Here is a 13,889-nt window from a genome sequence, read left to right as displayed (position 1 = left end):
TGAGGGAGCGCTGCACTGTCAGAGGGGGTAGTACTGAGGGAGTGCTGCACTGTCAGAGGGGGCTGTACTGAGGGAGCGCTGCACTGTCGGAGGGGCAGGACTGAGGAAGCGCTGCACTGTTGGAGGGGCAGTACTGAGGGAGCGCTGCACTGTCGAAGGGGCAGTACTGAGGGAGCACTGCACTGTCGGAGGGTCGGTACTGAGGGAGCGCTGCACTGTCGGAGGGGCAGTACTGAGGGAGTGCCGCACTGTCGGAGGGGCAGTACTGAGGGAGCACCACAGTGTCAGAGGGGCAGTACTGAGTGAGCACTGCACTGTCGGTGTGGCAGTACTGAGGGAGCGCCGCACTATCGGAGGAGCAGTGCTGAGGGAGTACTGCACTGCCGGAGGGGCAGTACTGATGGAGAGCTGCACTGTCGGAGCGGCAGTACTGAGGGACTGCTGCACTGTCGGAGGGGCAGTACTGAGGGAGCGCCGCACTGTCGGAGGGGCAGTACTGAGGGAGCGATGCACTGTCGGAGGGGCAGTACTGAGGGAGCGCCGCACTGTCGGAGGGGCAGTACTGAGGGAGCGCTGCACTGTCGGAGGTGCCATCATTCAGATTGAGACATTTAAAAAGGGTTATTTAAAAGATCTCACTATTGGAAGAAGAGCAGGGGGAGTTCTCCCCGGTGTCCTGGGGCCAATATTTATCGCTCAACCAACATCACTAAACCATTCCGCCTCTCTACCCCTCTCTCCTCCTTTAAGACACTCCTTAAAACCTGCCTCTTTGACCAAGCTTTTGGTCACCTGTCCTAATATCTGCTTTTGTGCCTCGGTGTGAAATGTTGTCTGATTGATGCTCCTGTGAAGAGCGTTGGGACGCTAAAGGTGCTGTCTTAATTCAAGTTGTTGTTGTCAGGACTATGTTGGCTCCAATGACCCCAGCTCACTTTTTTCCAGGGATTTTCTCAGTATTGCTCCTCTCCCTGCTGATCAATGTCCGGGCTGTCCCAGCGCTGCACCTGCGGGATGTGGCCATCGGCAGTTCCATTCAGAAGACCTATGAGCTGACCAAATACCTGGAGAGACAGCTGCAGATCCTCACCGTCAACTACGTAAGTAGCAAACCCGGAGAGTGCCGGCCCAGCGCTTGCTGCCGCCTCCCTGTCCCCTCGCTGACCCCACGCTGACCCCACGCTGACCTCACACTGACCCCTCACTGACCCCACCCTGACCCCACGCTGACCCCTTGCTGCCGCCTCCCTGTCCCCTCGCTGACCCCACGCTGACCCCACGCTGACCTCACACTGACCCCATGCTGACCCCTCGCTGACCGCACGCTGACCCCTCACTGACCCCACCCTGACCCCACACTGACCTCTCACTGACCCCACACTGACCCCACGCTGACCCCACGCTGACCTCACACTGACCCCTCACTGACCCCACCCTGACCCTACGCTGACCCCTTGCTGCCGCCTCCCTGTCCCCTCGCTGACCCCACGCTGACCTCACACTGACCCCATGCTGACCCCTCGCTGACTGCACTCTGACCCCTCACTGACCCCACCCTGACCCCACACTGACCTCTCACTGACCCCACACTGACCCCTCGCTGACCCCACGCTGACCCCATGCTGACTCCACGCTTATGACTTGCTGATTCCACGCTAATGACTCGCTGACCCCATGCTGACCACTCGCTGACCCCACGCTGACCCCTCACTGATCCCTCGCTGACCCCTTGCTTTCCCTCTCCCTGACCCCCTCGGTTACCCCTTCGCTGACCCTCTCTCCTCTGTCCATTCATCTCCTCGATTCAACCGCCCATCAACTTTGTCTCTCTGTCTCTGTTTCTATCTCTTTCTCTATCTATCTGTCTATCTATCTGTCTACCTCTATATCTCCCACTATCTCTCTATCGCTATCTAGCTATCTATCTTCCTCGCCCTCTAACGCTATCTCTCGCTCCCTATCTCTGTCTCTAACTCTCTCTCTCTCCCTCTATCTATCTATTTATCTGTCTACCTCTATATCTCCCACTATCTCTCTATCGCTATCTAGCTATCTATCTTCCTAGCCCTCTCTCGCTCCCTATCTCTGTCTCTGTCTCTCTCTTTATCTCTCCCACTATCTCTCTATCGCTCTCTCTATCTCTCCCTCTATCTCTCTATCGCTCTCTCTATCTCTCCCTCTATCTCTCTATCGCTCTCTCTATCTCTCTCTCTATTCTCTCTCTGTCTATCTATACCTCTCTCAATCCCTCCCACTGGGAGGTTGGGGTTCGGGGTTGAGTTTGGGGTTGTGTTTGGGGTTGGGGTTGAGTTTGGGGTTGAGGTTAGAGTTGTGGTTGTGTTTGGGGTTGAGTTTGGGGTTGAGGTTAGAGTTGTGGTTGTGTTTAGGGCTGAGTTTGGGGTTGAGGTTAGAGTTAGGGTTGGGTTTGGGGTTGAGTTTGGGGTTGAGGTTAGAGTTAGGGTTGGGTTTGGGGTTGAGTTGGGGGTGGGGTTGGGGTTAGAGTTGGGACGGGGTTAGAGTTGTGGTTGTGTTTGGGGTTGAGTTTGGGGTTGAGGTTAGAGTTAGCGTTGGGTTTGGGGTTGAGTTTTGGGTTGAGGTTAGAGTTAGGGTTGGGTTTGGGGTTGAGGTTGGGGTTGGGTTTGGCGTTGGGGCTGGGGTTAGAGTTGGGGTTGGGGTTGGGGTTGGGGTTGGGTTTGGGGTTATGTTTGGAGTGGTGTTTGGGGTTGAGGTTGGGGTTAGGTTTGAGGTTGGGGTTTAGGGTTAGAGTTGGAGTTGTGTTTGGGGTTGAGGTTGGGGTTATGTTTGGGGTCGGAGTTGGGGTTGAGAGTTAGAGTGGGGGTTGTGTTTGGGGTTGGGGTTAGAGTTGGAGTTGTGTTTGGGGTTGAGGTTGGGGTTATGTTTGGGGTCGGAGTTGGGGTTGAGGGTTAGAGTGGGGGTTGTGTTTGGGGTTGGGGTTAGAGTTGAGTTTGTGTTCAGGGTTGAGGTTAAAGTTGGGTTTGGGGTTGTGTTTGAGGTTGGGTTTGGGGTTGGGGTTAGAGTTGGGTTTGGGGTTGAGGTTAGAGTTGGGGTTGTGTTTGGGGTTGAGTTTGGGGTTAAAGTTAAAGTTGGGGTTGTGTTTGGGGTTGTGTATGGGGTTGAGGTTAGAGTTGGGGTTGTGTTTGGGGTTGAGTTTGGGGTTGAAGTTAAAGTTGGGGTTGTGTTTGGGGTTGTGTATGGGTTGAGGTTAGAGTTGGGGTTGTGTTTGGGGTTTGGGGTCGGGGTTGAGGGTTAGAGTTGGGTTTGGGTTTGGGGTTGGGGTCGGGGTTGAGGTTGGGGGTGGGGTTGGGTTTGGGTTTGGGTTTGGTGTTGTGTTTGGGTTAGAGTTGTGTTTGGGGTTGGGGTTGGGGGTGGGGTTGGGGTTGGGGTTGAGGGTTAGAGTTGGGGTTTGGGGTTGGCTTCAGGGTTGGGTTTGGGGTTGGGGTCGGGGTTGAGGGTTAGAGTTGGGTTTGGGGTTGGGTTTGGGGTTGGGGTCGGGGTTGGGGTTGGGTTTGGGGTTGGGTTTGGGGTTGGGGTCGGGGTCGGGGTTGGGGTCGGGGTCGGGGTTGGGGTTGGGGTCGGGGTTGGGTTCGGGGTTGGGGTCGGGGTTGGGGGTGGGGTTGGGGTCGGGGTCGGGGTCGGGGTCGGGGTTGGGGTCGGGGTTGGGGTCGGGGTTGGGGTCGGGGTTGTGTTTGGGGTTGGGGGTGGGGTTGGGGTCGGTGTTGAGGGTTAGAGTTGTGTTTGGGGTTGGGGGTGGGGTTGGGTTTGGGGGTTGGGTTTGGGTTTGGGGTTGTGTTTGGGTTAGAGTTGTGTTCGGGGTTGGGTTTGGGGTTGGGGTCGGTGTTGAGGGTTAGAGTTGGGGTTGGGGTTGGGTTCGGGGTTGGGTTGGGGGTTGGGGGTGGGGTTGGGTTTGGGTTTGGGGTTGTGTTTGGGTTAGAGTTGTGTTTGGGGTTGGGGGTGGGGTTGAGGTTGGGGGTAGGGTTGGGTTTGGGTTTGGGGTTGGGTTTGGGGTTGGGTTTGGGGTTGGGGTCGGGGTTGGGGGTTAGAGTTGGGGTTGGGGTTGGGTTTGGGGTTGGGTTTGGGGTTGGGTTTGGGGTTGGGGTCGGGGTTGAGGTTGGGGGTTGGGGGTGGGGTTGGGTTTGGGTTTGGGTTTGGGTTTGGGGTTGGGGTCGGGGTTGAGGTTGGGGGTTAGATTTGGGGTTGGGGTTGGGTTTGGGGTTGGGTTTGGGGTTGGGGTCGGGGTTGAGGTTGGGGGTTGGGGGTGGGGTTGGGTTTGGGTTTGGGTTTGGGGTTGGGTTCGGGGTTCGGGGTCGGGGTTGGGGGTTAGAGTTGGGGTTGGGGTTGGGTTTGGGGTTGGGTTTGGGGTTGGGGTCGGGGTTGAGGGTTAGAGTTGTGTTTGGGGTTGGGGTCGGGGTTGAGGGTCGGAGGGGTTTCGGGATAGTGCCGATCCTTAGCTTCAAGCCGTCTCACCCTCTGCCTTCTCCACCTTTTCTTGCACCAACAGATGGATTACCTGGGGCCCCCCTTCAATGACCCAGACTTCGACCCTCCCCGACTCAACCGCACCGAGGGGATCCCCAGCGCCACGCTGGAGGTAGACGTCTGGAGGAACCTAGACGACCGTCTGCGTCTGACGGAGAACCTGCGAGCCTACGGCCTCCTGCTGAGGTGCCTGGGGGATGTCGACCGGGACTTGGCCAGCTCTGCTCTGCGGCGCAACTTTCATCACTTCTGCACCAGCGTCCGGGGCCTGACCATCAGCATTTCCGGCCTGGTGACCTCGCTGGGGTATCCCGAACCCCCAGCTCCACCTCCGCCCGGGGCCCGTGACTGTCTGGGTCTCGTTCCCGCGTCCAATGACTTTCTCCGGAAGCTGGACCACTTCTGGCTGTTGAGGGAGCTGCACAGTTGGCTCCTGCGCTCGGCTAAGGATTTCAATCGCCTGAAGAAGCGTCTTGGGGGCCTGGCCGCCCGGCTGGACTATCGGGGGTTGTGAAGCGGCTCAGAGTGCTGTACCGATCGTGCCTTGTACTAACGCACACTCACTCACTCATGCCCACACACACTCGCGCACACATTCACAACCACCGAAACATTGCCAGTTCATTTCCTGAGCACTCAGCGACCCCCTCACTATTTGACCTCCGGGTCCCCGGAAGGTGAAAGGTCACAGCCTCTGACCCACCGCCCTTTGACCCCGGCTGGTTCACCAGGCCCGGACCTCCTGGATTGGGTGTTGGGCGGCGGTTTTGGCGGGGACTGCAACAGAGGCCTTGGCTGTAATCCTCGCGCATCCGTCGCATCAACACCTCACCCCCTCCCCCCTCACCACCAGGTTGCTATGGATGACCCTCGGGCCCACGGTTGGCGGGGGGCAGGCTCACGGGCGTTTGCGTTCTTGGGCTTGGCGCGTTTTCAAGATGGCCGACCGCGGCGGAGGGGAAGGTGCGGGGGGAAGGGCCGGGTGCGGGGGGCGCTGAAGAACCAACTCGTAAAACGATCTCCAGGCCATTGGTTAGAAAATAGACGTTTCTCTGCTTGGCCGGCTCGGATCCCAGAGTAGGCCGAGCCTAGGCCCCGAGCCTGTCACCACGGCGCCTGGGTTCAAAGGTCAGCGTCAGATGGCTGGGGGATGGGGCGGAGATCTGGACGCCCTCCGGGTCATCGGGCGAAGCCAACTGACCAGCAGCAACAACCTGTGTGTCAGGGGAAGGCCAAGGGGGCGGTGGGGGGATCATGGGGTAGGACAGATTCCGCTGTGAGATGTCAAAGGTCAGGCGTGGGGGAGGCAATGTTGAAATACGGACAAGCACTGCCCCTGCCCCAAACAGCAGAGGCTCACTGGGGTAAACGCCCAACTCAGGAACTGAGCCGGCCCATACACACAGAGCAGGAAATGCCCAGGCTCCATTCCTGGCTGGTCCAGTAATCCCTGGGTTAGAGAGAGAGAGGGGAAATCAGCCAGGGTTCCTGCTCCTGATCACTGCCCAGTGACCCCTGGGTTAGAGAGAGGGGAAATCAGCCAGGGTTCCTGCTCCTGATCACTGCCCAGTGACTCCTGGGTTAGAGAGAGGGGGAAATCAGCCAGGGTTCCTGCTCCTGATCACTGTCCCGTGACCCCTGGGTTAGAGGCAGGGGAAATCAGCCAGGGTTCCTGCTCCTGATCACTGCCCAGTGACCCCTCGGTTAGAGAGAGGGGAAATCAGCCAGGGTTCCTGCTCCTGATCACTGTCCCGTGACCCCTGGGTTAGAGAGAGGGGAAATCAGCCAGGGTTCCTGCTCCTGATCACTGCCCAGTGACCCCTTGGTTAGAGAGAGGGGAAATCAGCCAGGGTTCCTGCTCCTGATCACTGTCCAGTGACCCCTGGGTTAGAGAGAGAGGAAATCAGCCAGGGTTCCTGCTCCTGATCCCTGTCCAGCGACCCCTGGGTTAGAGAGAAGGGAAATCAGCCAGGGGTCCTGCTCCTGATCACTGTCCAATAACCCCTGGGTTAGAGAGAGGGGAAATCAGCCAGGGTTCCTTCTCCTGATCACTGTCCAGTGACCCCTGGGTTAGAGAGAGGGGAAATCAGCCAGGGTTCCTGCCCCTGATCCCTGTCCAGTGATCCCTGGGTTAGAGAGAGAGGGGAAATCAGCCAGGGTTCCTGCTCCTGATCACTGCCCAGTGACCCCTGGGTTAGAGAGAGAGGAAATCAGCCAGGGTTCCTGCTCCTGATCACTGTCCAGTGACCCCTGGGTTAGAGAGAGAGGAAATCAGCCAGGGTTCCTGCTCCCGATCACTGCCCAGTGACCCCTGGGTTAGAGAGCGGGGAAATCAGCCAGGGTTCCTGCTCCTGATCACAGTCCAGTGACTCCTGGGTTAGAGAGAGGGGGAAATCAGCCAGGGTTCCTGCTCCTGATCACTGTCCAGTGACCCCTGGGTTAGAGAGAGGGGAAATCAGCCAGGGTTCCTGCTCCTGATCACTGTCCAGTGACCCCTGGGTTAGAGAGAGAGGAAATCAGCCAGGGTTCCTGCTCCTGATCACTGTCCAGTGACCTCTGGGTTAGAGAGAGGGGAAATCAGCCAGGGTTCCTGCTCCTGATCACTGTCCAGTGACCCCTGGGTTAGAGAGAGAGGAAATCAGCCAGGGTTCCTGCTCCTGATCACTGCCCAGTGACCCCTCGGTTAGAGAGAGGGGAAATCAGCCAGGGTTCCTGCTCCTGATCACTGTCCCGTGACCCCTGGGTTAGAGAGAGGGGAAATCAGCCAGGGTTCCTGCTCCTGATCACTGTCCTGTGACCCTGATTGATAAAGTGTATGTGTGTAATTGTGTGTATGTGTGTGTGTGAGTTTTTTTTTTCGTTCATGTGATGTGGGCATCGTTGGCACGGCCAGCATTTATTGCCCATTCCTAGTTGCCCTTGAGAAGGTGGTGGTGAGCCGCCTTCTTGAACCGCTGCAGTCCGTGTGGTGAAGGTGCTCCCACAGTGCTGTCAGGGAGGGAGTTCCAGGATTTTGACCCACCGACGATGAAGGAACGGCCGATATATTTCCAAGTCAGGCTGGTGTGTGACTTGGAGGGGAACTTGGAGGTGGTGGTGTTCCCATGTGCCTGCTGCCCTTGTCCTTCTAGGTGGAAGAGGTCGCGGGTTTGGGAGGTGCTGCCAAAGAAGCCTTGGCGAGTTGCTGCAGTGCATCTTGTAGATGGTACACACTGCAGCCACGGTGCGCCGGTGGTGGAGGGAGTGAATGTTTAAGGTGGTGGATGGGGTGCTGATCAAGTGGGCTGCTTTGTCCTGGATGGTGTCGAGCTTCTTGAGTGTTGTTGGAGCTGCACTCATCCAGGCAAGTGGAGAGTATTCCATCACACTCCTGACTTGTGCCTTGTAGATGGTGGAAAGGCTTTGGGGAGTCAGGAGGTGAGACACTCGCCGCAGAATACCCAGCCTCTGACCTGCTCTTGTTGCCACTGTGGCTGGTCCAGTTAAGTTTCTGAGAGTGTGCATGCTTGTGTGTTGGTGTGCGCGAGCATGCTTAATAGTGTGAGTGTGTCTGCGTGTGTGAGCGGTGCATCATTGTGTGTGCGGGGGTGTGCGAGCATGTGCATTCCCCGCGGACTCGTATCTCCAGTCAGAACAGATCCCTCCAGCGAGACATCCCCAATTGAAAAGTCCTCTGACCTTCGAGCCGCACTCCCCAAGGCCCCCAACAGGGATCTGGTGATGAGCCAGACGCGGGGACGTGGGCGGGGAGGGGGTTATGGGGAGACGTCTGCGAGCGTATCGCGTGCGTCCGCGATAACTGCTCCCCTCCAGTCCGAGAGAGTCCCGGGAGAGACACGACACAACACAACACAACACTCCACAGCTCTACCAGGGCTACGCAACTCTGTAATTAATATTTATTTATCAGAATTGTTATTTATTACCGATTTATTTATTTAAAAGAAAACTTCTAATGTGTTACCATCAATAAAGGTGCTGTTTTCAAATATTCCAGAAACTTCCGGCAGTTTCTGTTCAACCACACGTCAGTTAGATCAGAGGGTTGAGGAGTGATCAGGAACACAGGAACAGGAGGAGGCCATTCAGCCCCTCGAGCCTGTTACACACGAACAGGAGGAGGCCATTCAGCCCCCTCGAGCCTGTTACACAGGAACAGGAGGAGGCCCATTCAGCCCCTCGGGCCTGTTACACAGGAACAGGAGGAGGCCATTCAGGAAGGACAGGCAGGAAGGAAGGGGAGGTGGGGTGGCTATGTTAATAAAGGAAGGAATCACTGTAATACAGAGAAATGATATTGGGTCAAAGGATCAGGATAGTGAAACAGTTTGGGTGGAGATACGGAATAATAAGGGGAAAAAAACACTAGTGGGCGTAGTCTATAGGCCTCCGAACAGTTGCAACTCTGTTGGACGGAGTATTAATCAGGAAATAGTTGAGGCTTGTAATAAGGGAACAGCTATAATTATGGGGGATTTTAACTATCATATTAACTGGACAAATCAAATTGGGCAGGGCAGCCTTGAGGATGAGTTCATTGAGTGTATTAGGGATGGGTTTCTTGAGCAGTATGTAACTGAACCGACCAGGGGGCAAGCAACCTTAGATCTGGTCCTGTGTAACGAGACAGGATTAATTAAAAATGTCCTAGTAAAGGATCCCCTTGGAATGAGTGACCATAACATGGTTGAATTCAATATTCAATTAGAGGGTGAGAAGGTTGAATCTCAAACAAGCATGCTAAGCTTGAATAAAGGAGACTATGAAGGTATGAGAGCGGAATTGATTAGAGTGGATTGGGAAAATAGATTAAAGGGTAAGACGATACATGATCAGTGGTGTACATTTAAGGAGTTATTTTACAACTTCCAAAAAAAGTATATTCCACTGAGGAAAAAAGGGTGTAAAAGTAAAGATAGCCATAAGAACATAAGAAATAGGAGCAGGAGTAGGCCAATCGGCCCCTCGAGCCTGCTCCGCCATTCAATAAGATCTTGGCTGACCTGATCCTAACCGCCAATCCACTATCACAGAACCATCTCCTGAATCTAACAGAATTAGACACATGAAATAGGAGCAGGATCAGGCTACACGGCCCCTGGGCCCCCTCCACTACCCACAGGGCCATGACCGATCCGAACCTAGACTCATGTCCAAATTCCTGCCAGCTCCCCGTAACCCTTAATTCCCTTTACTTCTAGGAAACTGTCTATTTCTGTTTTAAATTTATTTAATGATGTAGCTTCTACAGCTTTTTGGGGCAGCATATTCCATGGACCTACCACCCTCTGAGTGAAGTAGTTCCTCCTCATCTCAGTTTTGAAAGAGCAGCCCCTTATTCTAAGACTATGACCCCTAGTTCTAGTTTCACCCATCATCGGGAACATCCTCCCCGCATCCACCCGATCCAACCCCGTCACAATCTTATATGTTTCAATAAGATCGCCTCTCATTCTTCTGAACTCCAATGAGTAGAGTCCCAATCTACTCAACCTCTCCTCATATGTCCATCCCCTCATCCCCGGGATTAATCGAGTGAACCTTCTTTGTACTGACTCGAGAGCAAGTATGGCCTTTCTTAAGTATGGACACCAAAACTGTACGCAGTATTCCAGGTGCAGTCTCACCAATACCTTGTACAACTGAAGCAATACCTCCCTATTTTTATATTCTATCCCCCTAGCAATGAAAGCCAACATTCCATTGGCCTTCTTAATCACTTGCTGCACCTGCATACTAACCTTTTGAGTTTCGTGCACCAGGGCCCCCAGATCCCTTTGTACTTCAGTACTTTCCAGTTTCTTGCCATTAAGATAATAACTTGCAAGCCATCCGTGGCTAAGTAAAGTAATTAAGGATAGTATCCGACTAAAAACAAGGGCATATAAGGTAGCCAAATCTAGTGGGAGGATAGAAGATTGGGAAGTCTTCAAAAGACAGCAAAAAATAACTAAAAGATTGATTAAGAAAGGGAAGAAAGATTATGAAAGTATATTAGCAAAAAATATAAAAACAGATAGCAAAAGTTTCTATAGTTATATAAAAAGAAAAAGGGTGGCTAAAGTAAATGTTGGTGCCTTAGAGGATGAGACCAGGAAATTAATGGTGGGAAACATGGAGGTGGCAAAAACGCTGAACAATTATTTTGTATCAGTCTTTACAGTAGAAGACACTAAGAATATCCCAACACTGGACAAACGGGGGGCTCTGGGGTGGGGGGGAGCTAAACACGATCAAAATCACTAAGGAAGTGGTACTCGGTAAAATAATGGGACTCAAGGCGGATAAATCACCTGGACCTGATGGCTTACATCCTAGGGTCTTGAGGGAAGTGGCGGTAGGGATTGTGGATGCATTGGTAATAATTTTCCAAAACTCCCTGGACTCAGCAAAGGTCCCAGCAGATTGGAAAACTGCTAATGTAACACCCTTATTTAAAAAGGGTAGTAGACAGAAGGCTGGAAACTATAGACCTGTTAGCCTAACATCTGTGGTAGGTAAAATTTTAGAGTCCATTATTAAGGAGACAGTAACGGGACATTTGGATAAACATAATTTAATAGGACAAAGTCAGCATGGTTTTATGAAGGGGAAGTCATGTTTGACAAATTTGCTTGAGTTCTTTGAGGAAGTAACATACAGGGTGGATAAAGGGGAACCAGTGGACGTAGTGTATTTAGACTTCCAAAAGGCATTTGACAAGGTGCCACACAAAAGATTATTGCTCAAGATAAAAAATCATGGGATTGGGGGTAATATTCTGGCATGGGTGGAGGATTGGCTATCTAACAGAAAGCAGAGAGTTGGGATAAATGATTCATTCTCAGACTGGCAATCAGTAACCAGTGGTGTTCCGCAGGGGTCAGTGCTGGGTCCCCAACTCTTTACAATCTATATTAATGATTTGGAGGAGGGGACCGAGTGTAACATATCAAAGTTTGCAGATGATACAAAGATGGGAAGGAAAGTAGTGAGTGAGGAGGACATAAAAAACCTGCAAGGGGACATCGACAGGCTGAGTAAGTGGGCAGAGATTTGGCAGATGGAATACAATACAGGAAAGTGTGAGGTTATGCACTTTGGCAGGAAAAATCATAGAGCAAGTTATTATCTTAATGGCAAGAAACTGGAAAGTACTGAAGTACAAAGGGATCTGGGGGTCCTGGTGCACGAAACTCTAAAAGTTAGTATGCAGGTGCAGCAAGTGATCAAGAAGGCCAATGGAATGTTGGCTTTTATTGCTAGGGGGATAGAATATAAAAATAGGGAGGTATTGTTGCAGTTGTACAAGGTATTGGTGAGACCGCACCTGGAATACTGCATACAGTTTTGGTGTCCATACTTAAGAAAAGACATACTTGCTCTCGAGGCAGTACAAAGAAGGTTCACTCGGTTAATCCCGGGGATGAGGGGGTTGACATATGAGGAGAGTTTGAGTAGATTGGGACTCTACTCATTGGAGTTCAGAAGAATGAGAGGCGATCTTATTGAAACATATAAGATTGTGAAGGGGTTGGATTGGGTGGATGTGGTGAGGATGTTCCCAATGATGGGTGAAACTAGAACTAGGGGGCATAGTCTTAGAATAAGGGGCTGCTCTTTCAAAACTGAGATGAGGAGGAACTTCTTCACTCAGAGGGTGGTAGGTTTGTGGAATTTGCTGCCCCAGAAAGCTGTGGAAGCTACATAATTAAATAAATTTAAAACAGAAATAGACAGTTTCTTAGAAGCAAAGGGAATTAAGGGTTACGGGGAGCGGGCAGGAAATTGGACATGAGTCTAGGTTCGGATCGGTCATGGCCCTGTGGGTAGTGGAGCGGGCCCAGGGGCTGTGTAGCCTGGTTCTGCTCCCACTTCTTGTGTTCTAATTCTGTGTTAGATTTCAGGAGATGGTTCTATTCCTGTTCCTGGCTGGGGTGGAGATCACCTTTTACAGAAGGTAAGTACTGTAGAAAATATAGGGACAGAGTGATCTCCTGGACGAGTTTCGATCGCCTAGATGGGTCGGAGAGGAATTTCCCAGATTTTTTTCTCCCAGATTGGCCATTGGGTTTATATCTGGTTTTTCGCCTCGCCCGGGAGATCACATGGGTTCGGGTGGATGGAGAGTGATAGAAGATTTGAGGTTAGGATCAGATCAGCCATGATCTTATTGAATGGTGGAGCAGGCTCGAGGGGCCGATTGGCCTACTCCTGCTCCTATATCTTATGTTCTTATGAACAGGAGGAGGTAATTCAGCCCCTCGAGCCTGTTACACAGGAACAGGAGGAGGCCATTCAGCCCCTCGGGCCTGTTACACAGGAACAGGAGGAAGCCATTCAGCCCCTCAAGCCTGTTACACAGGAACAGGAGGAGCCCATTCAGCCCCTCGAGCCTGTTACACAGGAACAGGAGTAGGCCATTCAGCCCCTCGCGCCTGTTACACAGGAACAGGAGACGGCCATTCAGCCCCTCGAGCCCGTTACACAGGAACAGGAGGAGGTAATTCAGCCCCTCGAGCCTGTTACACAGGAACAGGAGGAGGCCATTCAGCCCCTCGGGCCTGTTACACAGGAACAGGAGGAAGCCATTCAGCCCCTCAAGCCTGTTACACAGGAACAGGAGGAGCCCATTCAGCCCCTCGAGCCTGTTACACAGGAACAGGAGGAGGCCATTCAGCCCCTCGAGCCTGTTACACAGGAACAGGAGGAGGCCATTCAGCCCCTCGAGCCTATTACACAGGAACAGGAGGAGGCCATTCATCCCCTCGAGCCTGTTACACAGGAACAGCAGGAGGCCATTCATCCCCTCGAGCCTGTTACACAGGAACAGGAGGAGGCCATTCATCCCCTCGAGCCTGTTACACAGGAACAGCAGGAGGCCATTCAGCCCCTCGAGCCTGTTACACAGGAACAGCAGGAGGCCATTCATCCCCTCGAGCCTGTTACACAGGAACAGGAGGAGGCCATTCATCCCCTCGAGCCTGTTACACAGGAACAGCAGGAGGCCAGCTCTAGTATTATCAATCTCTGATTTAAAATTAACAATTGATCGAGCATTAATTGCCGGTTGCGGAAGAGAGTTCCAAACTTCTCCCACCCTTTGTGTGTAGAAGTGTTTCCTAATTTCACTCCTGAAAGGTCTGGCTCTAATTTCTAGACTCTGCCCCCCAGTCCCAGAATCCCCAACCAGCGGAAATAGTTTCTCTCTCGCTACCCTATCTGTTCCCCTTAATATCCTGAAAACTTCGATCACATCACCCCTTAACCTTCTGAATTCCAGGGAATACAACCCCAGTTTGTGTAATCGCTCCTCGTAACTTAACCCTTGCAGTCCGGGTATCATTCTGGTAAACCTACGCTGCACTCCCTCGAAGGCCAATCTATCCTTCCTAAGGTGTGGTGCCCAGAAC

At 53.0% G+C, this 13,889-nt stretch overlaps 1 protein-coding gene across 1 annotated transcript; it reads left to right on the top strand.

Moving 5' to 3' along the window:
- The first annotated feature begins 360 nt into the window (after positions 1 to 360).
- Positions 361 to 5,753, top strand: LOC147092226 (cardiotrophin-like cytokine factor 1). Its single transcript, XM_085975892.1, has 2 exons — positions 361 to 1,100; positions 4,520 to 5,753. Exons 1-2 carry the CDS (start codon positions 909 to 911, stop codon positions 5,009 to 5,011), a joined length of 684 nt encoding a protein of 227 aa, XP_085832018.1. The 5' UTR covers positions 361 to 908; the 3' UTR covers positions 5,012 to 5,753.
- Positions 5,754 to 13,889: the final 8,136 nt, after the last annotated feature.

The sequence above is a fragment of the Somniosus microcephalus genome, unplaced genomic scaffold, assembly GCF_052327205.1.
Source record: "Somniosus microcephalus isolate GS21.2 unplaced genomic scaffold, FLI_Smic_1.0 unresolved_chr2, whole genome shotgun sequence".
Classification (NCBI taxonomy): domain Eukaryota; kingdom Metazoa; phylum Chordata; class Chondrichthyes; order Squaliformes; family Somniosidae; genus Somniosus; species Somniosus microcephalus.
This window is presented reverse-complemented; position numbering and strand designations above follow the sequence as displayed.